The sequence below is a fragment of the Plectropomus leopardus genome, chromosome 5, assembly GCF_026936395.1.
Source record: "Plectropomus leopardus strain MGB_pleo_1.0 chromosome 5, ASM2693639v1, whole genome shotgun sequence".
Taxonomy (NCBI): domain Eukaryota; kingdom Metazoa; phylum Chordata; class Actinopteri; order Perciformes; family Serranidae; genus Plectropomus; species Plectropomus leopardus.
The window spans coordinates 31,360,051-31,384,781 of record NC_142180.1 but is presented as its reverse complement, the minus strand read 5'-3'; the positions used below and the strand labels follow the sequence as shown (position 1 = coordinate 31,384,781).

The following is a 24,731-nucleotide window of genomic DNA, read 5'->3' as shown; positions in this document are numbered from 1 at the left end:
GTTTGTAATGGAGAGTGAAGGAATTTTGAGGGCTACAATTATTAACTATTTTTGTCTTTTTTCCCCTTAAGCTTTTTGTTAAAATGAGAAAAATGTACATCAGAAATTAGAGCCTAATTCAAGGTCTTGAAGTTGATTTTCTCTGAGCAAATGTTAATATTTACCTGATAAATTACCTCAATAGTCAGTCAATTTTCAAAATTGCTACTAATCGTATTAGCTGTAATAAACATAATTAGCCCCCGTGTCCGAGGTCATGACAATTATTGATAAAAGCAGAAGATGATAAATCCTCGTGAGATGGTGTGTATCTGCTGCAGGACAGAATAAGCCACAGAAACCTTTCTCCAGTTGCCTTAAAGAATGCAGCACAGTAACTCAGTGCATATTTATGGAGAGTGTGTGCATGAGCCAGTGTGTGTAGTGGAGATCAGATGGGTAGAGTGTGTCACGTGATTGTTGTTTTTCTTACTGACTTTGTTCGGAGGGTCTCTGCAGTGGTTTGTGAGATCGGTAGATATAGTTGAAAGTGACAAAGGGACATGATGTTTTTGCGCTGGTGTCTGTATCGTCTGTTCAGTCTGCACTTTAAAACTTATTTGCAGATTTACTGTTTTATTGCATCACACTCTTATTGTGGATACATAAGCTTTACTGTATCTGTTGTTTCTCTTCCTATGTTTCAGTGGTATTATTACTTTATAAATGTTCTGCAGTGTCCTGTCAGATCATACCATAGCCAAGTTATGCATTGGTGTTGTCATGCTATATGTTTTCAAAATCTGTGTGAAAGTGAAAGTGAAGTTGGTGCTGCTAAGATCCTCCTGTCTGTCTGTCTCTGGGTTTGTTCTCAGTTTTAAAGCAGCCTTTTTGTTGTGATGGGGAGCACTGGACTGTTGCCTCTTTGTAGAACAGGTTGGCGGTAGTGCGTACTCTACTTTAGACTGGTGACACAAATAGGGGTTTGTGATAAAACTTATTAGAAAGGGGCATAATGTTTTAAAATATTATTTTATATAGTCAGTATAAAATATGAGTGGTGGGATAATATTTTAGAATAATGGGAAGAATTTGGGCATGTTGGAGGTTCACGAGGACTGAGTATCATTTAAAAAATTACGTAACCAGTGACTTAAAAGTGATACAAATACCAATAGAGAACTTCATTTTATATCCATAATGTTAATGGAGCGGTGTGTAGCCATACTTTTGAACGTTTTAGTGGCAAGTTGGCTCGCTGAACTACCAACTCTATCAAATACACAGCGCTCGGCTTTACCGAATCGCAGAATGTATGGGTTGTAGCTACTGCTGCAGGAGTGTGAGCTCTGTGCTGGGGACAGCTGTGAGAGTTTGCCCAGCTGCACACACACAGTGACAGGGCTAACTGTTGGCATCACATGGCAAATGTTACTTAATGGTTATTTATAGGATTAACGACAGAGGCGCACTGTTTGATGTTGGTGTTAATTTGTGGTGTTGAATGTTAGCCGCTGCTGCTGTGTTAGCTTTGGCTAACTGGGCAGATGTTGAACTGACTGTTTGCAGAGGAGAGCAGCTCCAGAGACGGGCACAACAGATAGTTAGTTTGGACTGTTAAACGGTTGGCGTTGGATGTTAGCCTTGGCTTCTGTTATCTCACACTAACGGGGCAGATGACGAACTGATCATCTGCCAAGGAGAGAGGCTCTGGAGACTTTAGCAATGAAAAGTTCGCTGCTCCAGCAGGCAGCCGCGACGGTCTGGGATCAGACTCAAAGCGTGAAAAAGGATTAAATGCAGGTGTCTTTTGACTGGAGACTTATCGATACTTTGATTAGTTCACTTGACACCTTAAATGTATCAAGTACCGATACCCAACCCCAAGGTTCACACGCATCGGTTAATTATTCAACCATTTACAGTGTTTTTTAACTGAGTACTTGTCCAACAGAGTTTTATAACTGTACTTTGTGTTCTCAATTATTATTGTCTGCCTCAATTTTAAATGGAGTCAGTAGTATTTGCCTTATGAGAGCATTGTGAAGGCTTTTGGTTGAAACTTTGCTGAAACCCTTTAGTACATGTTTTCTGTTACTGTGTCGGTGTTGCCTTTTCTGTCTATGACGTCACATCCACCACTGACTGACTATACTCTGATGTCAGGGAGAAACTGTGCTTCCTGCTGCCAGACACGTGCCACTGCATACAGATTTTAAACACTAATCCCTTTTCTTCAGTCAAACCTCTGTATCACACTCTTGCTGTGTCTTAAAATGACTTGTTCTGTCTGGGTAGTGAGCTACTTTGGTCACGTCAGGATCTGGCCCATTATGCATCCATTCCTGATTCTGCTGCTCGTGACAACAAAATATTGATCAACAAAGTGCACTATCTGGGAGAGGTCATGGGTCGTATTAAAAAACTCCGGATATATCCAGTATTTACTGTCAGATGTAGTACTGTACCATTACAGCTGTATGCAACTACCAGTGGCATGTTCGTCATGTAAACTCTAATCTGTGTTTAGAGCTGGGAAACATGCCAGGGGGCCTATCAAATACAGACTTTACCGTGTTGTACCAAAGTGAGTATTTGCAACAGCGAGGCTGTTTATCTGTTAAGGGGTTCTTATGATAAGTGTAACCTTAAATACCCCAGTGTATGTTGTATGAAGTATGTGTGTGCACACTGGTTATTGTGAAAGAATGTGTGGAAGGGTGTGTCTCTGCCCGTGTGTGTGTGTGTGTGTGTGTGTGTGTGTGTGTGTGAGTGAGAGAGAATGAGACTGTGTGTTTCAACTGTCTCTCCCTGTCTCTGTCTGATTGGGGTTTGGATTTCTCTTGTTATGCACTGCATGATATTGCTGTTATGATTTGCACTTTAATGAGTATTTATTGAAAAACAATAAACAAACATATAAAAGGAAAAATGTTTTTGTCCCTAAAGGCTTTATCAGTGTTACACACACACACACACACACACACACACACACACACACACACACACACACACACACACACACACACACACACTCACACACACACCCATCAGAGGATTTACTTTTGTGATTTTTTTTTCTTCCAGACAAAAAAATGCACCCTTAGATGTCAACAATACTTTACATGAAAATGACCTCGGGTGATCATCACACTACTTTCTCTCTCTGTAACACTTATTATTTCATCAGCTTGAGGGAAAGTCGTAAGAAGAAAGGAGGCACATAAAAGTGACACCTGCCAGACATGCACTCCTGAAATTGAAAGAAAATAAAGTTTATGGATGACGCTTCCCTCCAGAAGGTGCAACTATGACCAACACAACCGATACTAGCAGAATTCTTAATTTTTATGTTTTAGATTATTCTCCATATTGTTGTTTATTGGTGCACCGTTAAAGATAATTATTACACCTAATATGTAAAAAGCTCAGCATTTAATACTATGACATGAGTCGTTACATAAACACTTCCATAATATCTAATGATGTTTAACAAAATAATGAGGGTAAATAAAAACAGAAAAAGATACTCATGTACAAAAAAAAGCACAATTATATAAACACTTGGAAAAATTCGACCAGTATCAGGTAAATCCTGAAGGTGGTCTTAGTAACAATATTTAAGGGACAGTTCACCTAAAAATCAAAAATGCAGATTTTTTTTCTTACCCGTCGATCTATCTTTCAGTCTAGATTGTTTTGGTGTGAGATGCTGAGTGTTGAAGATATCGGCCATGGAGGTGTCTGACCCTCAGTCGAATATGATGTAACTAGACAGCGTTTGCTTGTGGTGCTCAAAGCACCAGAAAATACCTTTGAAAAACTCAACAGCAGTTTCTCTTTACAACAATCCACAGACCTTGTGGGCAGTTTCACGTAGAAACTGTTTTCTTTCTACCAAACAACACTCGCCAACAGTATCACTGCGCAGAAGAAAGCGTGCATCTACTCACAAACAAGAAGCTCGTGCTGGTAACAGCATGAGATGTAAACATCAGTTCCGTTATATTTGAGAAAAGACAGACATCTCTACAGCTGATATCTCCAACATTTGGCAATTCACACCTAAACAGTCTAGACTGATAAACAGCACTACAGGTAAAGGGGAAAATACTTTGATTTTGGGGTGAACTGTCCCTTTAATCGGAGTCCTATAGATGCAGTATGACATAACAAAAACAGATCAAACGCTTGTGAAGTAAAGAAAGGCTTTTTCAAATTATTGCTGATGACTAAAGCTAAAAATCTATTGAGGCTTTGTTCATTTGTAAGCTTATCAGTTTTTTTTATATATTTACTTTTTTGCTACCAACACTGTAAACTGGTAACAAGTTTGCAGGACACCAAACCCTAAAGATTACGAGTAGAATAAGGCAAACCGATATCTTGTTGGACTGCGGATTAGTGGTTGGTCCTGAGAAACAACCTGGCAAAAAAGACCGTTGATTACTGAGAACGTGGAACCCTTGGAACTTTTTAAAAAATGTATGAGAAACTTTGAAGCAGCTACATATCACACTTGTTTGGATGTAAATCCTGAGTCTTAATCCTGTTGCTTTTAACTAGTATGTATCTTATTTGTTTTGTTGTGTGAGTTGGTGTTGTTGGTCTTTAATTGTTGCAACTTTTATATTTCTTAGGCTTCTGTCTTGGATTCTCTTGAAAAAGAGGCCATTGTATCTCAGCAGGACCGACCTGGTTAAATAAAGGCTAAATAAAATAAATTAAAAAATGATGAGTAAATAACTCCCCCCCCCCTTTTTTTTTTAACCTTTTTCCACTTTGTTAAGCTGGAAATATACTTTTTTTTTTTTTGCTTTAATTTATCATGATGAACTAAAGGCTGATAATATCATTACTATAGAAAAATGACACCATTGGTGTTAAGATTGGTTCCCGATAGCCTTTCTTTCATTTTGGCAATCCTGTCTGTCACTGGGTACAATCTTCCAGGAAAATGAAGGCTCAATCTGCAGAACCAAGGTGGTGCATCAACCATTGCACAACCAAAACAGGAAGCCGATAGCGCTTTAGTTTTCCTTGATAGCTATCAGTTACCAAAGAGTATCAGTGTTAGTTCTTTGCAGTCACTTTCCCCAGACGCCGAAATGCCGGATGGTTGAACAACCAGAGTAACCGTGAAACTGTGGTAAATGCTTTGAGAAAAACGTAAAGCGGTTCGGTTTTCTTGGCAACAGCGGGGCCAACCATAGCAGCACTTGGAAATGGTTGGGGGGGCATCGCTGAAAAGTTGTTTGTTTCCACTTTGAATAAATTTGACTTTTCTGGTGGAGCCTCAGGGTGTGTGTCTGCAACAGTTTTTATGTCCTTTCCCAGGATCATCTTGGTCCAAGGTTCAAAGTCACTCAGAGCCACCGGGCGAACTGTCCCTCTGCGGGTTCACACTGAGTGCTTCAGAAAAATCGCACAAAATAGTTCTAGTTGCTGAGATGATAAATCCTCATGTGTCCTCCTCTTCATCAGACTTTTCCATAAATGCAGTCAGCAGGTATAAAAGGTCATAGTGAAGAAGATAAAGTTACCGTCACAGTATTAGGTGACTGACGCGGGTCACAGTGTGAAGAATAACATAGACAAATCCTGTTTCCTCTGCCTGGCTGCTTTTTATCCTCCTGTTTCAAACATTAAAAAAAGCATCAGGTCAGTGTGTGAAGTGGGAAGTGATGAAGGGAAGAAAAGAGTCCAGGTGATTCACGCTTACCTTGTTTTATGATAATTACTCTGTGAAGTCAGCATACAGGTCAGGAGGAGGTAAAATGAGCATATCGGTATTATCCAAATCAAAGTCCTGTGTTGAAGCTGCTTCAGGCCTGTGAAAAAAAACAAAAAACAAATTAACAACCTTTCCAGCACCATGTCCTATTCTCCTATGTTGCCCAGGAACTGTTGCATGTATGTGCTGCCATGTTGGTTATTGTGTCAGCAGGGACAAAGGAGGGTGACCTTGTTTTGACCATGAATTTGACACCATTCGTACATGTGAAAAGTACGTTACGGGCAATCTACTCATTCTCATATCACAATACTTCACTTCCTGGTAGGAGAAGAAGGGATTTTACATCTTTTTCTCTCAAACAAAAAAAGAATAAAACACTTTTCACGCTCAGCAACCGATTCCAGGCAGAAAAGAAGGAAACTAGTCCGTCTCCAGGTTGCACAACATGTTCGGCATTTTTCTTTGTGTGTGTGTGCAAGTGTGTGTGTGAGTGTGTGTGTGTTTCATAGCTCTACTCACAATGGAGCTGCTTCCTCCTTTACAAGCACAGGACCTGAGAGGAAACCATATTTTGGAATCAAGTTTCAAAAATCAATTTGTCAGACACATAAAATGGATGGATTAACTGATGATTCAATGATTAACCCTCTGAAACCTGGATCGACGTCAGTTTTATTTTTCTGCTTTTAGACACCTTTCACATTTTAACCCTTGAAATTTCTGCATATTGGTTCTTTTGAAAAACATGGCAAAAAAGGTCATGAGCAACTTAACGAGAAAATTCCCCCAAACTGCAATATGGAAAATAATTTTAGGGTTGGATTTACTTAAAAAATGATCTAAAAACGGAGGGGAAAAACGCCAAAACAAATAATAAATAATACATTGTTTGATCTCTTATGTAACTTTTTCAGGTGATGCTTGTTTTTTGTTTTTCTTTTTGCTTCTTTTCTTAATTTTTATGTAACTTTTACTTTTTCCTAATATTTGGGACATTTCTTAGTAAATTCCCTTCTACCCATGTTTTTGAAGAAATCAAGCCCAATTGCTCAGGTTTCAGAGGGTTAAACCTATGCTTTACATATTCAGAATAAACTTGATAAAACAGAATGATCACGTTGCACATTATACATGCATAGTTTATGTGTGTCACAACATACAGTTGTTTTTTTTATTATTGTATATTTTCATGCAATACTACTATATAGTTGTTCTATAGTTTTAGATAATGGATTTTTAAGGCATCACTTACTCGTCTCTGGTTCAGTGCTGCTGTAAAAAAAAGGAAACCACAAGGTTAAATGTGTTGATGTGTGTGTGTGTGTGTGTGTGTGTGTGTGTGTGTGTGTGTACAGCAGGGCAGGGTTGTGCATCATGCTGACCTGGCAGCTGGCTCCACTGCTTTGGGTGCATGGAAAAATGTCGCCAACTTCTGAAGTGCTTCATGTCTCGCTCTGATAAAAAGACAAATACACATTTATCTTATATACACATTCTGCCTGTATGTGCTATATGCAGTGTGTGTGTATGTGTGTATGTGTGTGTGTGTGTGTGTGTGTAAGAGAGGAACAGGTGAACTCACTGGACATGGGTGCCACCTGCACTGAGGTCACTTTGACTGTGCTGGTGATTCACAATAAGCTCTTTGTTTACTTGGAGAAAAAGAAACGAGATATAAGAATACATAACCAACTTTAACAAACACACTCCTACTGCATTAATTATACCATAATCACACAGGGATTGTTAATGACTAAATCACTAAATCTTGAACTTGTCGTAACACATTTTAACAGTTAGCATCTTTCAGTTTACTCAAACAACCGGCTCGTCAGGTGAGGCTGTGACTCACTGTTTCAGGTTTGCAAACAGGGCTGAGAGGTCAGTGTGTCTTTATATGAAGTTTAGAACTGGAAAGTACTATTATTTAAGTAGCTTTAAACATGGTATGATCACAGTGCCATTAGAAAAAACATATGGTTTTCCAGTTAATTTAGTCTTTTTTTTCTTTTTTGGACACTGTGGGCTTAGACAAAATATATTTATGGGTTTTGTCGTGCCTATAATTATTCTCGCTAATTTAACAATATACGCTTTGCAGCTACAGTTGCAATAATTTTGTGGGAGGTGTAAATAGAAGTATACTGTAACTGGACCATGGTGTCATTTAGTTAGCAGCTGGTTGTTCTTTTAAATTCTGTTTTAATTAAATTGGCTTTTAGCAGATCCATTTCACAGTGTAGCCAGGATTACAATGATGAAGAAGAAAACTTGGAACCCTGATGATTCTCAGGTAAACTCTGGATTTATAAGGTGTGTCTTGTTCCATGATTTCAAAAACAAATTTGTGCATGTTTATTTGCAATAGTATCATGTTAGTGTGATCAGATTCGACTGGGTTATGATGAAAGGAAGTGGGTGTTAAAATAAGATCATTTGCTTCCATGAGCTCTGTGTCACAGGCCTTAATGATGCTCCAATTGTGTTGATGAGTGGGTCAAATCAGACGGAAAAACTACAATAACTAATTTCCTGTTAATTTTAGATTGCTGGCATGCACCTGTCCCTTCCTACCTCGCTTCTTTCCCTTCCTGTCCCTCCTTCAGCTCTCCTCACATTTGAAAACCTCTGATTTAGTCTGCTGGGAGAGCAAGCTCAGAGGAGAAACTCAGATTCTACACTTGTGTGACTTTACAGAAAACAACCTGTGAAGCACTGACATGCATCAACATTTTATCCCCTTGGTCTTGATCACCAAATTATGTGGCCTGACATATCATTTTTTCGTCCTCTGATAAAGATTAGGCCTGCACAATATGCAAGAACTAACTAACTAAATAAATAAATCATAATGCATTTTTTGACAGAAACTGCCATTGCAATTAAGTCGCAATTTTAATGGTAATTTCTGCATTTAACCCCCCCCCCCCAAAAAAATGCTATGGTATTGTATAATGCTACGTTGTGGCACATTTTACCTTTATCAAAAAAAAAATCGCACTTAGATTTTGGCAATATTTTTATGAATTGTGCAGCCCTACTCCAGCTAAAAGATTTGGTGTTATCTAATAAACATTATGTTATTTAGAGCATATATGTGTCACCATGTGCACCCCTTTATAATACCATCTGAAGACAAAGGCTGGTAAATGGATCCTGCGCTTGAAACAAACATCAACTTGTCTGATGTAAAAATCTGTTTGTAGTTTCACTTCTCTATAGTATCTACACACTCTCATCAAGATAACACATGCAGGAGATGCAACATGACAAAGTCACACTATGTGGTGGCTGTCATGAGCAGTCACTGTTAAATATTTGCTTTTTGTCGCCTTAGTGTTTGGTGTCAATTGAAGAGTGCTATCAGTACAATTAACTGAAGACAGTCTGGTTTATTATTTCTTACCCATGTCCATGTCAGGCATCGAGAGCGCCCTGGTGTGACTGCTGCAGAGGAAAACAGATTGATAAGACAAGGCACTGGTCTCAAGAAACAATGCAATACTCTGACTAATCACAGAGGGATGTCGATGCTGCTGATAGGTCTCTATCTCAAAAAAAAACCCAGTGTACAGTAGATTCAGGCTAACATGAACTTACATTGGAGCAAGTGGATCTGCAGGTTGAGTTGCAGGAGAGACAGGTTCTTCATCGTCGCCGGTCCATTCCTCGCTGTCATCTTCGACTAAACACATAAACATCAACATCAAACTGCTGCAAAATAAGTTAAACAACAGTTAACATGAATAAGAACACAAAGATACTTACAACTTTCTGCTGACAGCGGGTAGTGGTTTGAGGCCCTGAGAAAGAGACATAAAAACAGCTTTAAATCATCCGTTTAACTGAACACTGTAATGAATAATGGTTATTCTTTGTATTGCTGCCTGCTGTGCACACATACCTGCTCCCCGTGCTCGTGACGTCCTCCTTGATAATGTTGTTGCTGCTCTTGTGAGTGCTTGCAGCTTTCTTTCCCAGCTCCAGCATCTCTTTTATATCCAGCTCCACATGATCCACTGCAATATAACCATCTGCAACACACTCACACAGTCAGTGCGATCCACAATCAGGGACTCGAGCACATCACATTGAACACTTTTATACAGTTATCTGTGTATAACAGAGGTGCAAAAGTACTAATACATGGTGTAAACACCTACATTTAATGCTTTTAAAGATTTTTTCAAGATATATTTTAACCAAATTTAAGACTACTTTTTGAACAAATCAGCTTTTTCTTTATAAGATATTGTAGGAAATTATAAAGGTAAGTAGTATATATGTGGTCCTGTGCAGAGGTAGGTTTTATGCAGGAATATGGTTATTAGAAGGTGTTTGGTTCATCTACATTTACATTAAAAATGTGCACTTTCACACAAAAGCTTGAGTCACAAAAAGAAATTAAAAGATGGATAAATGAAAATAAAATTAATATTTTATAATTATATTTAAACTGCAACTATTTGGCATTTCTCACAAATTCCTATGTTGCTGGACAAAGAGGTCATAATTAAGGCAAAGAGTGGCCAATCTCGGATATTCTCAGATACTTAAGTGGTAAATTTATGGGAAAAAACTCACAAATGGAATCACAAATGAGATGTACTACTAGAAAGTCAAGTGACATATTATAAACAGTTAATAGAGGGAATATGTGGTGGATGAATGGGTTAACCACTTGACTGTTGCACAGGAGAATATAACATTGGCTCTTTATTTTTAGACATAGTTGACTTATTATTTTCAGTTTTTAGAATATATAAACCTGCTGGATGCACACTGTGTACAGAAACTTTGCAGAATAGCTGAATAGACCCGTTTGTTTTAATGTCATATTTCATCATCGCTAGGGCGACCCAAAAATGCCACATTGGCTGACTGTAAATAGTGTAAGTGTTGGCACCTGGGTACTAATAACATCTTCCTATTTATAACATTTGATGTACGACATTTTATGAGTTTTTACAGACCTGCAGACACCACGTAACAGACCTCTTTTCTTTTTGCATCCCTTTAGCCTTGACATGAGCACATTTTTAATCATAACACAAGATTTTTTCTTTTAACTCACAGTTGTTGCTGCTGTCCCTGGCCAGCCATTTCCCTTTGGGACAGTTGGTTGTTCGGATGATGCTGACAATGTCACCGTTGGTAACGGGCAGATCGTTCTTACGCCCCTTAGTCGTCACAGTTACTTTTGCCTCGTACATGGCATCCTCCTGACCTGTGATCTAACAAATGAATCACACATAAACATGCTGTATAAACATATGCACAAAAGCAGTGCTCACACGCACACGACTCACTAAAAGGCATGCGATGAACACGTGTACTTTTTAATAGACCTTTTATCACAGCAGATGTTCTCAGGTGTCACATCAGGAAAAAGCACAGGTGTAATTCATAATGCTAACGATGATCGCCTTCCACTTATAGGGAGGACATGCTTTCTTACTGGAAATGCTGACTGGGACACTCAATGGCACAGAGCCATCGGTAATTTATTACACATCTGCTTTTCCTGTTAAGACAAGTCAAAATGTCTGCTGTGAAATCTTCTGTCCTGAAGGGGCTTCACACTGAAAGTGTAGATTTGTTGTTGTTTTTTTACCTGGAACCTAATGATACCACATTTTTTTCTGTCTAAGTGACTGGTGGAAACAACAATTTTTGAAATGTGTCCCGTATTGAGTGAGAGGGCTGCAGGGGACAGCAGCAAAACAGGCTGCAATGTAAACACTCAAGGCATATTCACGACATCTATATACGTCCCCTAAAAGTGCTTGTTTTTGCCAATGACAGGCTCCATTGAAATAAATAGTAATGTCATGAAACATTCATTATTTAAAGACAACAGAAGCAAAACAAAACTCAGAACTGGGTGGATTAAACAACCCTTAATCCACCCAGTGAGAAGTGAAAATACGCTGGCTCTATACATGCTAAAGTTGCTTTTCATTTAAAAGGAGTCTACTGTGATTTCAGGGCCTTTTCTGGTTACTCAAAAAAGATCTTACTCTGTAACAAAAAAGGTCCGTCTCCGTAGGGACGCTTTCCACAAGTTGTCAGACACTTATAATTACAATCTGAGCCTGTCACTGGCAAAAATAAGCACTTTTAGTGGATGTAAATTGATGGTGCTAAAATGCTTCGAGTGTTTACTTTGCAGCCAGTTCCGCTCTCTCAATACTGGACCAATTTCAAAAACTGTTGTTCCCACTTGTCACTAAAAAACACTAAAACATGGTAATTAAGAGTCCACGCTGGAAATTACTGAACTTACCCTTCAATGGCATAAAGGTCTTATCACAATAACGAATGCAAACACTGATACTGTTACCCCAATAACTGCTTTTTTGTTCAATATTCACTCTGTTTTCTCGCTCCACCAACTCCTGAGGGAAATATCTGACTCATTAGCTGATAAATGCTCCACTGTGTTCACCAGCTAATCACTAATTGTGTCTGTCTGCAGTCTGGAACTGGATAGGTGGCGTAAAAAGACTTATTTAAGGGCATTTTTGCCGAAAACAGCAGCCTGCTAATGCTATGAGAGCAGTGAGTAAACAGAGCAGTTAACCCAGCTAGAAATTTTTGGTTCTAAAAATGTTCTGAGAATGCTACAGTGCAACCAATGCAACGTTTTAGTAACATTTTCAGCTGCAAGCTTTCTTTTTAATTCCCAGAACGTTCTTCTTTACGTTAGGGTAACATTCTCTATATATATCAACATTTTTTTTCTCAACGTATCACATTACATTTTCATAGAAAATGTTCTGTAATCTCATTTGTTCTCATGGAACATCACTAAAACATTCTCAGGATGTCGCACTTAAAACGTTACATCTTAGTTAATTTAACCTCATAGGAACATTATTTGAAATGATAAACATCCTTAAAACGTTCTTTGAACATTAGATTAAAATATTTTCTTTAAAAGATTATTGCAACATGTAGGCAATGTTGGCCAATGTTGTGGAAACATTCGCTGCTAGCTGAGAAGCTGCAGGCCAGAAAGCTAAAAAAATTAAAAGATTGGTTGGATGATAACTCTCTGTATTGGTAGTTCTTTGAAAATATACCCTAATCTTTCTGTTTTGGCTGCAGACATTGGTTTATGATTTTGAGCATAGGCACTGGATCCTGGAGAAAGTCACATTCCTTTGTGATCATATGGTAAAAGTATATCACAGACCAGAAGAGAGTCTATCGATCTTCTGTCAGAGAAACAATGAAGCAATGTTTACGCAGATTCCATTTAGGCCTGCACATGTTGCTCAGCTCAACTCTTGTACTTGGAGGAATGAATCCAGACAGGTTTGTACGCCAACACATATACTCCACCCTCCCCCGCCGCTCGTTCACCTTCCCTCCCTCCCTCCTCCGTCAAAATAACACCACTCACTTTAAATTTCTTCTTCATCTCGTTCTCTTTCTTTTCCCTCTCTTTCTGCTCTTTCTTCTCCCTCTCTTGCTTCTCCTTCAGCTCCTTCCTCTCCTTTTCCAGACGCTGCTTCTCTTTCTTTTTCAGCTCCTTCTCATCCGGCCCTTCTGCGACGGCTTTCTTGTCGCCCCTGCAGAAGAGAGCGAGAGAGAGAGAGGGATATCATCGTGTTTGAAAGGGACTCCTCTCTGCATGTTTAAATGGCAGAGAAGATTATGTGGGAAACAAAGGCGGACCAAACTCCCTCATCGCTAACAGCGTCTGGGGGATAACCGAGATGAAAAGAGAAGTGGGTCAAGAAAATAAGGGCTTACTTGCCGAACCTGCCCGTCTTGCTTTTCTCTTCATTCTGTAAACAGCAACAGAGAGATAAGGCTTGATTCAGTTTACTCTAAATCAGTAGGATCTCAAACCGATAAACAACACCTGTCATTCAGAAAAACATGTTATTTTTCATTTTAAAAAGTGAGTCAGTTCTCACAAAGCTACTTACTGTTTCCTGTTGTGCCTCCGCATACGGATCTGTAGAAAGCAGAGTTGTGTAAAGGAAGTAAAATGTCAATTTTATACAGTAGTATTAGGTTTAAATGCTGTCCTTAAGACAGAATCACACAAGAAAACATGAACTATTTATGGCTATTATGGTGGCCCTTTTGTCCTTTAAAATCAAGGATCACTGCTAAGACTTCGGCATCTTTAAAATTGGAGAATATAAGTGAAATGTCACAATTTGTGCAGGCACTATCATACAGCAAATACATGAACATAATGTGTAAATACACTGTCAAATGTCAATTCTTAATACCCATTTTATAGACTTACTTTTATGTGACGTTGTCTTTTAATTTATCTTTTAACTTATCTTTCCATTTTGTCTTAATCTTGCTTATTATTATTATTATTATTATCATTATTATTATCATCATCATCATCATTTATAATAACAACAACAATAATGATAATAATAATAAAGAACGCTTATGAGTAAAATTATTATTATTATTATTATTATTATTATTATTATTGAAATTCTTTTTTTTTAAATGAAAAAAGTTAGTGTCCTTGCTGCCTTAGTTTTTTTAATTGACTGAACTTCAAAAGACAATTTGAATTAAATAAAAACAAAAATAAATAAATAAAATAACCTCAACTTCAGATTCAGTCAACTTAAATTTTTAAGGCTTCCCGCACTCTGAAAAAGATTTTACAGTGTTAATATCTTATTGATATTATCGATATGACTGATATGATTTTATCTGATTTACAGAAAGTCTAACAACCCATTGCACATGTGTTAAATGCGGAGAGCTCTTACTCTTTGGTGGTCCTTTGCGTTTCTTGCCACCGTCGCTCTTTCCTTTCTTTTTGGTGGCAGAAAGGGTGATGTCCTCATAGACATTGTCCGTACTGTCATAGACACCGTTGCCGACTTGAGTTTCAAGACTGGGTTTGTTAGAGTGAAAGAATCAATACAAAGTTCTTAGAAACGAATGAGTATTTCGAAGCAGAGAGATCAGGATTACTCACCCTGCTGGTGCTGGATATTCCTGAGAGATGGGGAAGGGGGATCCTGGGAGTGAATTATGTTGGAGTTTGTCCCCAAACCCTGGTTCTCCATAGACCGCCACTCCCGGAGGTTTGATCCCATTGCCATAAAACTCTTGTAGGTTCTGTCCATCTGGAGTATCCGGACCTGTGTACTCTCCGTTCCACTCTGACACCGGCAGCTCTGGAGAATGAGCATCAGAGGCCACGTCGTCAAACTCTGGGACATCTGTGGTGTCGGTCCCGGAGAATTCAGGAGGAGCAGGGATGCCTGTAGACGAGGAGGGAGACTATTAGGGAGGAAACTGAAGTTTGGTGTTACAAAGTTGCAAGTGTTACGATGGTACCCTCACCATTATCCTCCAAAAGCGCAGGAGGGATGAATTCATTCAGGGTGACAGAGGGAGGTCTGTCTGGCTTGTCATGAACAGGAACCAGAGACTCCAGGTTTGGGAGGACTTTCTTGGGCGGAGGAGGTGGAACCACCAACAGCTCTGGGACAGGGCTGGACCCCTCGCCAGTGATACCTTCCAAGACTGGAGGCGCTTGCACTGCAAACAATGACGCCATGAGCATCGTGATTAGAATCACTGTATGGTCAGTTTGTCAAATATTTTCTGGTTCCATAAAGTCATATACTTAAATCTAACAGACATTTTAACAGTAAGATTTCCCTTCAGGCGCAGTAACAACAGTAAAATACTTCAGCTGAAACACCTGAAGTAAGTTTCCAAACACAGCGAGATAGAGAAGGCAAGAGCAAGCTGGGTGGAAGAATTTGATTTGTGAGGAGACCAAACCAGTCTGTGTGGAGGTTGTTGTGATATAACTCTGCAGAGCAGAGATAATGCAATTACAAGTGGAAAATCAGAGCAGCTTTATGAAGAGACGTAGAGCACACCTCACTTAAAAAAAAATTCACCATGCCTTTTATTTGACTTTGCTTTAAAATACACTTCCTTTAAGTGAATGCATTTCTTTTTATCTAAAGTACTCGTAAGACACTGTGTTCTTGAAAGGTGCAATTAAATTAAACTGACCAACTTTTGGGCCTTAAAATGCAAAATCAATCTGAATCAACTTGTATTCACACTGAACTGTCCTTAAAATGGTATTACTTTATTTTTCACAATATGTGTTTTTCAAACATAACAGTGCAATTTCCACTGAGACTTAACATAACATACTTGAAATGGTTAACAGCATGAGGATGATTATTACTGAAACGTGTGAGCATGCTACGGTGCAAGGGCTTTTTCTTTTTTGGGGTCTGCTGTGTTTGTTTTGTTCGAAAGAAGAATGTTGGAAATAGTTCCCTTTCATTCATTAAGAAATTTGTTGTATTTTAGCAGAATAGGCTGTTCTCATGCATTGTTCATACAAATACCTACGAAAAATAATGCACCAGACTTCATATATAACCCATGTAATTGGGAAGGCTGCTATCATGAGACCACTGCACTGACGGCAGAAAAGCAGGACGAAGTATTGAAGCAAAAAGTCTGCGCAAGAAGCCAAGTTATGGTGGAGGATCAAACGAACACAGGAAATCCTCCCAGGAGACTGATGTTTGTGTCCCGTGTGAAACCAAGTGAGCTTTTTCAAGGTACACCATCACAGCGTTTCTTTCTTAAGCTAAGTAACTTTACATTAACTACATAACTGTAAGTTAAGTACATAACTTTACATAAATTACATAACTTTACGTCAAGTATACATAATGTGACGATGCTTTTATTAATAACCTATGTAACTTTATTTTCCTAAACCTAAGTAACTTTAAGTTAAGTATGAAATGCTTTACCGTGTTCATTTTCCTAACCTATGTGACTTTACTTTCCTAATTTATCCTACAAAACTTTACATCTTAAATCAAAACTACGTAACTTTACCTTAAGTATGTGATATTTTGTTAAGTATGCAACGTGTAACCCCCAATTATGTTCCATTTCTTGAACCTAAGTTACGTAACTTTACTTGTCTAAAGCTGACCTACATTACTTTACGTTGAGTATGTAAAGTGGTGATGCCCAACCATTTTTTTCCTGAACCTAATCTGTGTAACTTTACTCGTCTAAAATTAACCTTCTTAACTTCACATTAACATCGCTATCTGTGGGGTGCTGTGGGGTCGGGTACATTTTAATGTATGTAATGTGTTTATTTATCTCGAGTTCTAATGTCATTGCTGCATTCAACCTTATCGCATATTCTCCCGATATAATGCAGCCGAACAAGATGTACAAATTTTAAGCTCTGAGTAAATTAAGTCACCGTCAGAACAGCAGCAGACTCACTTTTCAACCGATGCATTGTCTGTTGAACAGACATTTAAGTGTTTGTAGTGCAGCTCTCTGTCAGAATGATGGACGTGCTCCTGTCATTGCTCCTCCTCTCTATCATTGCTGACATACCTCTGCAGCTCTGCCCTGCCTGCTGCTCAGTTGTTTCTGGCACATCAGAGGAATGTCAGGACTGTTCTCGTTATGAGTACGTTTAAAAACGCATCTCCAAACCAACACCCGAGGCAACCCTGTGGCATAAACCACACTATACATACCAGATTTTCTGTACAGCTGAAACCCTACACTGACAAATGATGCTCTGTAGCTGCACACTCTGCACCTGATACCCCGATGATGAGATATGCTGTTGGTATTTCATGTTCAGGTAAAGAGTAAAAGAAAATCCAAAAGCTTACAAGAAAACAGGAAGAGAAGAACTTTATAGTGATTTGTCCAAACTTACGGTGGTCAAGGCCATTAATTGGTTTCCCCTCATAATCAATGGGTGGGAGCTCGAAGACTGAGACGCTGGGACTCTCAGATGGTGGAAACTCTTCAGGAGGTAGGGGGATGGAGAAGGATGGGGTGGGGTTTGTCGGCTGGCTGAAAACCAGATAAAGGCATGATAAGATGTTAGTGTTTTTCAAAAAAAGTCGACTAAATTGTATAAAATCAACTGCTGAACAGTTTTTACTACTTTTGGTTTAGAACTTCATTTCTGAATTGATAAAGTTGCGTGATTTACCTGGCCTTTCTGCGTGCCTTCTCCAGAGCGTTGAAGATCCTCTGGTCGCATGAGGTACTCTTTCTCGCTGGGCTCATGTCCTCCGCTCTGGAGAGGGCTGAGAGGGCTGAGATTGGACGCTCAGGTTTGGGAGACCGCTGAATGGGGGCCGGGTCAGCTACTGGAAGAGGAGGAGGTGTCTCCACTGCAGCTATGTTTACAGCCTCAGCTGCGATCTCAGGCTCAGGAGGTGATGGAGAGGGAGTGGAGACCACTGGAGGAGGATCTGAGATTGCAAGAGTGGGTGGAGGGGTCGGGGCGGTGCTGGGTGGATCGGGAATGATTTCAATTTGGCTGGCCGGCCTGGAAACGTGCAGCGCAGGAGTTTCTATCTCAAGTGGAGTTTCAACCTCTGGGGCTGGCACTTTAGGAGCTGGGGTATCGGGAATAAAGGTGGGAGGTGGGGTGAAGTCAGGAGGGGCAGGGATAGAGAAGGGTGGGGGGATTTCTACTGCAGCACTTGAGTCAGGTATGGGGATGTTTGGCAGAAGGACCTTTGGTGCGGCCAGCTCTGGCTCTGGTGATGCTTCACCAAAGTCGGAAGGTACTGGAATAAGTGGAGCTGGTCCTAGAGCTTCTGAGCTGGGGACATCCAGGATGGGATCTGCTGTGATCGCCACAGATTCTCTTTTTCCTGACTTCCCGAAACCCAGGAAACCCTTTTTCTTAGATGAAGTGGCTTTGGGTGGGGGCGAGGCTGGCACCAGCTCTGCAGTTTTCTCCTTAGGTGCTACGGGGAGCAGCGGGAGTTTCTTGTCTTTACCATTCTCTTTCTTCAGCTTCTGATACACCGAATCCTCATCGAGCTTCTCTTTGCTTTTTGACTTGTCTTTACTCTTTTTCAGCTTCCCTTCACTCTTGTCTTTCCCCTTGGAGTTAGTCGGGATGAGAGGCTTTTTGCTCTCCTTCTTGTCGTCCTTGAAGACCACTCTGGGGGCGATCACTGCCTTCCCCTCCAGACTCTGGTTGATGGAGGTGAGCAGGGAGGGGCGTGCTCCTGCAGGGACGTAGTGAGTAGGGCTCTGGGGAGGAGGGACAACTTTAGGTTTCTCTGGGAGAGCAGGTTTGATTTTGGGTTGCTTTAGGAGGTGCTCTTCCTCCTGGAACTTGGCCCTCAAGGCCTTAAAGTCCAATTTGTCTTCCTGGTGAAAGGATCAAACAACGCAATGGACTGAGATACAATAAAACTACATGTTGTCTGAGATCATGAAAATTTGTGCAACATGTTATTAAAGATAGTGTGGTTCATCGCGGGTGTAGTATATGAGCCCTTGCAGCACAATGATTGGTTTGTTTTCTATTGCGTTTGCATATCTATCAGTCTTCCTGTTTAGGTGAAGAGGGAAAGCAGGCAGACCTGATTTGTAAATCAGGAGGATTTCAACACACAAAAACACACTAGGCTTACACTTGTATAATAAATGCAGTTTCAGGACAATTAGTCTATCTACTGTTAAGAAATTAACTCAGTTAATGCTAACAAAAGATTCAGATTGTGTCATTATGATTGGAGGCAAATTTACACCTGCTATCAATAATAAATATCACAATAATTGCAAATAGTGTCGTTTTAATATAATAAATCAGCATTAAACACACTTTAAGGATATTAAAAGGTCAACATACCTGATCCATTATGTTTAACTGTCCACCAAAACGACAAAAGCCTATTTAGTCTTGTAAGTTAACTCCGGTGAGTTTCCTTTTCAGCCTCTCATCATGTGTCCGATTAAAAAAAATCACCATGAACCAAAAACTTGAAGGCTTTAATAGACCAACTCGGTGCGTGTTTCTCCTCCGCGCTGATCGAGAGTGTGCGTCCCATGCGCGCAGGAGATGGTTTCAGGGGAGGAATGAGGTTGAGTGGCAATACTCGCACTCATCTCTTAAAAACAGTCCGTCTCGTCAAACGGGTCTGTCACCGGTTGAGCATTAAACGCACCACGCTGAGTCTCAACAGATTTTTTTTTTTTTGTATCCTTCAGGAATGTCGCCCAGCTGGCACTGCGCAATTGTGAGTCACTGTCATGAAACCTTGTAGCTGGAGCTGTTTTTTTTTTTTTACTCTTAACTTTTTTCATAAAACAAGGCCTGAAATCTTTGAAAAGCAGCTGTATTTGTTGTGAGAGCTCTCCATATATCATTAGATGCACGGTGTTTTGTCTGTAGCTTAAGCTGAATCTTGAGGGTAAACATTGAGGAAAAAAGAAAACTACAGAGGGCCGTTAGCATTCCAGGTTTGTTACACAGGACACAAAAGTATTTAAGGAGGCATTTACAATATGACATCAATACACCATCTGCATCAATACACAGGCACCCAGCCCTCCTGACACAGTTTTAAAAGAAACTCTGTTTGCCAGCCTGAGCTCCTACTGACAGGTGTGTCGAGAACTTTGACATCATATACAGAAATGGTTGCTGGTCACTTAGTCACAGGCCTGTTTGCCTATCTGATAAAATCATAAGCCAACCAGTCTGGTCTGTGCGGAAAAATATTGCTAAACTAAAAACTATTTAGACTAGATATGAAACTTACACTTAAAGGGGAATTACGCCCACTTTTAAAATTCATACTTTTATTCCTATGGACAAAAGCAGGCTAAAAATATTAATTTGTAAACATAAACAACTCTCTTCCAAATTCAAATTTAGCTCCTGTGTCTGAGTAAGTGCTGTACAAGCAAGAGGAACCTTGAGTGATTTAAGTGTACATCAACTGATTGAATACACGTGGCAATGCAGCACCTGCAACCTCCATTTCTGAAGATCCATTAGCGGTGTAAACAAGACAACTAGTGACAAAAAGAATGGAAGAAAACATGGACAAATGAAGCGACTGAAATCCGCACAGAGCCGGGGATGTCAGTGGGAGCCAAGTATCAGAAGAGCAGAGAAAACACTGACATCACGGACAGCATGACAACAATATCCAAAACACAAGTTTCAGTGTTTGAGGCTTTTGTGACATGAGAAATACTTTAAAACTAATGAAAGCCATGCAACACGGTTTCACTGTTCACAATGTAGCCTTTTGGGGAAAATATTAGTGCATCCTGTAAATGCATCAACGGTGAATTCACTGCATCCTCTCAGATTTTGATGCATCGAGGACTCAGGATGCATACCAACCAAAATCACTGTGTATAACAGTGGAAATACAGGATTTTGACTTGTCAAAATGGAAGTGACATTACTATATACCAACTGCCAGCTGGCCTCTAGTGCATCACTTCAGCGTTCCCATTGTTGGTGCAAATGCACACAGAAAAAAGCCCCTGAAGGTATGTAGTTCTTGGAGCTCCCAAGCCTCAAAACACCTATAGATGAATGGTGAAAGATGTTCTAATGACACCCAGGAGAATGTTCTGAGTATATGGAAACATCTCTGTATCAGAGCATTGAATACACAACAGAATAAAGCTCACTGGGGTATGAAAAAGATAAACTTTTGAGTCCACAAAATCAATCTCTCATTCATTGTCTATGGGGAGGCTCCAGACTTTACACCTACCTATGACAGCATTTCGCAAAGCTCTACTTCAGTATCACTTGTCTTGCATGTTGCAGATCTCGCTCTGCTCCAACACAGCTGATTGAAGTGATCAACTCATTCATCCTGAAGCTGCTTGATGACAGGCTGATCGTTAATGCAGCTGTGTTGCAGCAGGGAGAGATCCAAACATGCAGGAAAAGTGATACTCGAGCAGAGGTTTGGGAAATGCTGCCCTATGACACAAGTTTAGGTGTCATGTAGAAGACTGTTTCCCGCTTGCTATGTGTTCCTCCCCACTGAAACCTGAACCTAACCCTTAGTCCTAACCCCAAGCCACTGAGTGCATTAACGGGGGGTAGGGTAGAGGGGGACACTATTCAGCAGGGGAGCACATTTCAATAAAAATACTGGTAATCCTGGACAATAAATAGACTTCACTGTGGACAGCTTTCACTGAAGAAATAGTCCCAAAGAAAACTGCTGACGGTGACATTTGTGGATTATCCAGTAACTGGGACAGTGCCTTTGGAAGGACATGTTTCTGTCAAATGTAATTTTTCAATGCTATATAAACAAACTTCCATTCAGCTACACAATATGTGGGTGGTAGAGAAAAAAATCCCACGAGACTCTCTTCTCAAAACCTCGTCTCGCAAAATTGCAACCAACGTCATAGTCACATACGCCCCGGGTGAGTGAGAAGAAGTTTTGGTTGTGTAAGATTTGGGTGAACTGACCTTTTTTCAGAATCTGCAGTCCTAGTTTCGCCTGCGTAATTTGCAATCAACAAAGCATGTTAAAGCTCTCCTAATGTTTTAACCTTTTCCAGGGGGAAGAGCAGAGGCGTAAAACAAGAGGAAGGAGGCTGAAGTGCTTGTTTTGTAGTCGCTTGCTAATAAAGCCTATGACAGTTTGCATTAGAGGCTGCCAGAGCAGCAGAATGTGACAGGCCATTAAAGCCGTGTTAAATTACAACAAAATACTGTAACGCTCCCTTTACACTAACCAAAGACTCACAAAGGGGTCACCTCTGCCAGGCACACACCATTAGGCTCACTCTCTCTTTCACACACACACACACACACACACACACACACACACAAACGCAGAGTACAAACGGAGACACATAAAAGACGAATCAGTCATTTGGGATGTGTTTATTTGTAACAGTAATACATGGTGGAATACGTAAATCAAGAGAGAACCAAAAAATCATCTAAAAACCCACTGTAGAATGTCATATTCATAAAGATAAAAATAATGTGTCAATTTACATTAAGAAACTGTTAGCTGAGGTAAAGTTAAAATAGGTCTAGAAATGTTATGTACTCAAACAGCAACGTTTCCCTTTTTATTCTTCGCTCGTCTTCTAGTTGTCAAATTTTTAAGTTAATCAACATCGTAGTCCAAAAGAGTTCTCGAGTGACATGGGGGACTCTGGCCATAAAATAGGGAGTCATTGGCATCACAGTTGATGTAGTTGTAGCAGAGGTTGCTGCAGTCCACACACAGACGCTCGGACAGCAGCGGTTTGGCACCTGACCAACAGACAGACAGATGGGCAGAGCATCACTGGATCTTAAAGACTATTCGAGGAGGGGATGGAAGAGAGTGAGACCGTAGGTTTATGCTATGGAAAAATGAGGCCGTGGTGTGTCGTTTCGGTAACTTAAATTGCAGAATCTGTTTGGGGACATAATAATGTGACGTGGTGCGACTTGAAAAGACCAAAAAGGGGGCAAAGTGTGCAGCTGGAACCAGGATTAGTAAGTGAGGTTAAGACGACAACATCCATGCACAAGAACAAAATCAGAGGGCAACGAAACAATAAGTGGGAAAAACAGGAGAAAGAATGTTGGTATTGCTTGGATTAACGTCAAGAGTTTGCATAACTGAAGCCTTCCTATTTTATGGCACAGAAGTCCGGTGGACAAAATGGTTGTTGTCATCATTATTTACAAAATGAGTTTGGCAAACCAACGATCAGATGCCTTAAAGCCATGTTGACTCTATAATAGAGCTGACCCCAGCGGCTTGATTGACTTATAAAATAAAAATTCCATTTTTCAATTTCTTCTTTTTTGTTTTTTAATCGGTATTGTACAAAAGCTATAGAGAATGAACAGTTCGATCACAGAATCTGTTGGCTTCCCTCTCAGGGTCCGTTCCTCAGTGTGTCCGGTCCTCTGGCCTCTGTGTGAGTCTGTCTGCGAGGAGAGACGTTTGGCAAATCACTGTGTGTATGCGTTGTTAGCGAGTGTGTGTTTGTATGGTGAGTGCATGTGTGTGTGTGTGCAGTGTGTGTGTCGTTGTGTGTGAGTAGCTCCCAGAGAGTCTGTTTCTGCATAGTGATCCAGCAGACACTCACAAGAATAAGGGAGACAACGCCCGAACCAACCAACCAATCAGAAGCAGTGATCCCAGTAACGGGCCGTCCCTGATAGGCTCGTTAGAGTCTAAGCTCCTCCTGTGGGATCTCCTCGCTACAGATGCAGATTCTGTCAGTTAAAAACGAAAGATGATCATTCTAATCCCGATGAGCGTGCGTGTTTGCGTGGGTGTGTGTCGGAGACAGGGAGGCACTGCTTGATTCAGTCCCTCCTTGGCAGCACAGTCTCTGGCCAGACACAGGAGGCAGAGGGAGGAGTGTGAGAGCGAAGACAAGGAGGAGGAGGGAGGGGAAGGAGAAGCAGGTTATGTTCTGTAAGGCTGGGGTGTGAGTCGCCACAGGGAGGAGAGAGGAGAGGAGAAGACAGCGCAGTGGAGGGAGAACTGGATCCGTCTCAGTGATTGATATCCCTCCTGCCTGGAGTGAATGACCGAGAGGGCTCACTCCTCTCAGGAGGAGAGGAGGCTGCAGAGAGGAGTAGGAGGAGGAGGAGGTGGAGCACAGGAGGAGGAGGAGGAGGAGGAGGAGGAGGAGGACAGAGAGAGTGTGGAGGCTCCTCCTGGGAGGTTGTTAGCCAGAGGAGGAGGAGAAGAAGAAGAAGAAGAAGAAGAAGGGCTTGGCAGGGAGATGTGCCAGGCACGCAAACACACGCACACACGCACGCACACACAGACACACAGACACAGACACAGACAGACAGACACACACACACACACACACACACACACACACACACACACACACACACAAGGTGAGGGTTCTCCTCCTGTTCTCTCAGTGCTGGTCAGGTCTGTCTTCCTGTGTGTCTCTTTATTTCTTCCCTTTGTTGATCTGGGCGTAGAGAGGGTCCTTCCCCTTCTGTGCACGAGAGAGAAAAACATCAGCAATTTTTTAAGCTTTTACTTTTCTTTCTCTTATAAACCTGGGAGGGATTTTGACTTCCCCTCAATTTCCAAAACAAGATAATCAAGATAAAACCATTTTGTGCTGCATGACTAGTCTACCAATAATAATAATACCTTGGATCTATATAGTGACTTTCCAAGGAGGCTTCACATAGAAGAGTAAA

At 40.5% G+C, this 24,731-nt stretch overlaps 2 protein-coding genes across 4 annotated transcripts in view; both read right to left on the bottom strand.

The window, feature by feature from the left end:
* Positions 1–2,842: 2,842 nt before the first annotated feature.
* LOC121941217 (uncharacterized) lies at positions 2,843–19,677 on the bottom strand. 3 transcript variants are annotated; one of them, XM_088077948.1, is made up of 20 exons: positions 19,404–19,677; positions 17,739–18,919; positions 17,457–17,596; positions 15,062–15,259; positions 14,691–14,979; positions 14,479–14,606; positions 13,657–13,685; positions 13,478–13,512; positions 13,125–13,293; positions 10,791–10,950; positions 9,621–9,750; positions 9,485–9,519; positions 9,317–9,401; positions 9,123–9,163; positions 7,299–7,368; positions 7,099–7,170; positions 6,969–6,988; positions 6,236–6,269; positions 5,702–5,810; positions 2,843–5,612 (listed from the first exon to the last, which is right to left on the bottom strand). In XM_088077948.1, the coding sequence occupies exons 1-19, from the start codon at positions 19,410–19,412 to the stop codon at positions 5,717–5,719; spliced, it is 2,919 nt and encodes a 972-aa protein (XP_087934074.1). In that variant the 5' UTR covers positions 19,413–19,677; the 3' UTR covers positions 2,843–5,612; positions 5,702–5,716. The 3 variants fall into 3 exon arrangements, with proteins under 3 accessions (XP_087934074.1, XP_087934075.1, XP_087934076.1); XM_088077949.1 differs by having other exon boundaries at positions 6,969–6,985; XM_088077950.1 differs by having other exon boundaries at positions 17,739–18,799; positions 19,404–19,676.
* A 2,738-nt stretch (positions 19,678–22,415) lies between these two features.
* The window catches only part of dab1a (DAB adaptor protein 1a), a 297,375-nt gene continuing 295,059 nt past the window's right edge, over positions 22,416–24,731 (bottom strand). The window contains 1 exon segment of the mRNA XM_042484070.2: positions 22,416–24,520. The gene's annotated coding sequence lies outside the window, so the exon portion shown is untranslated.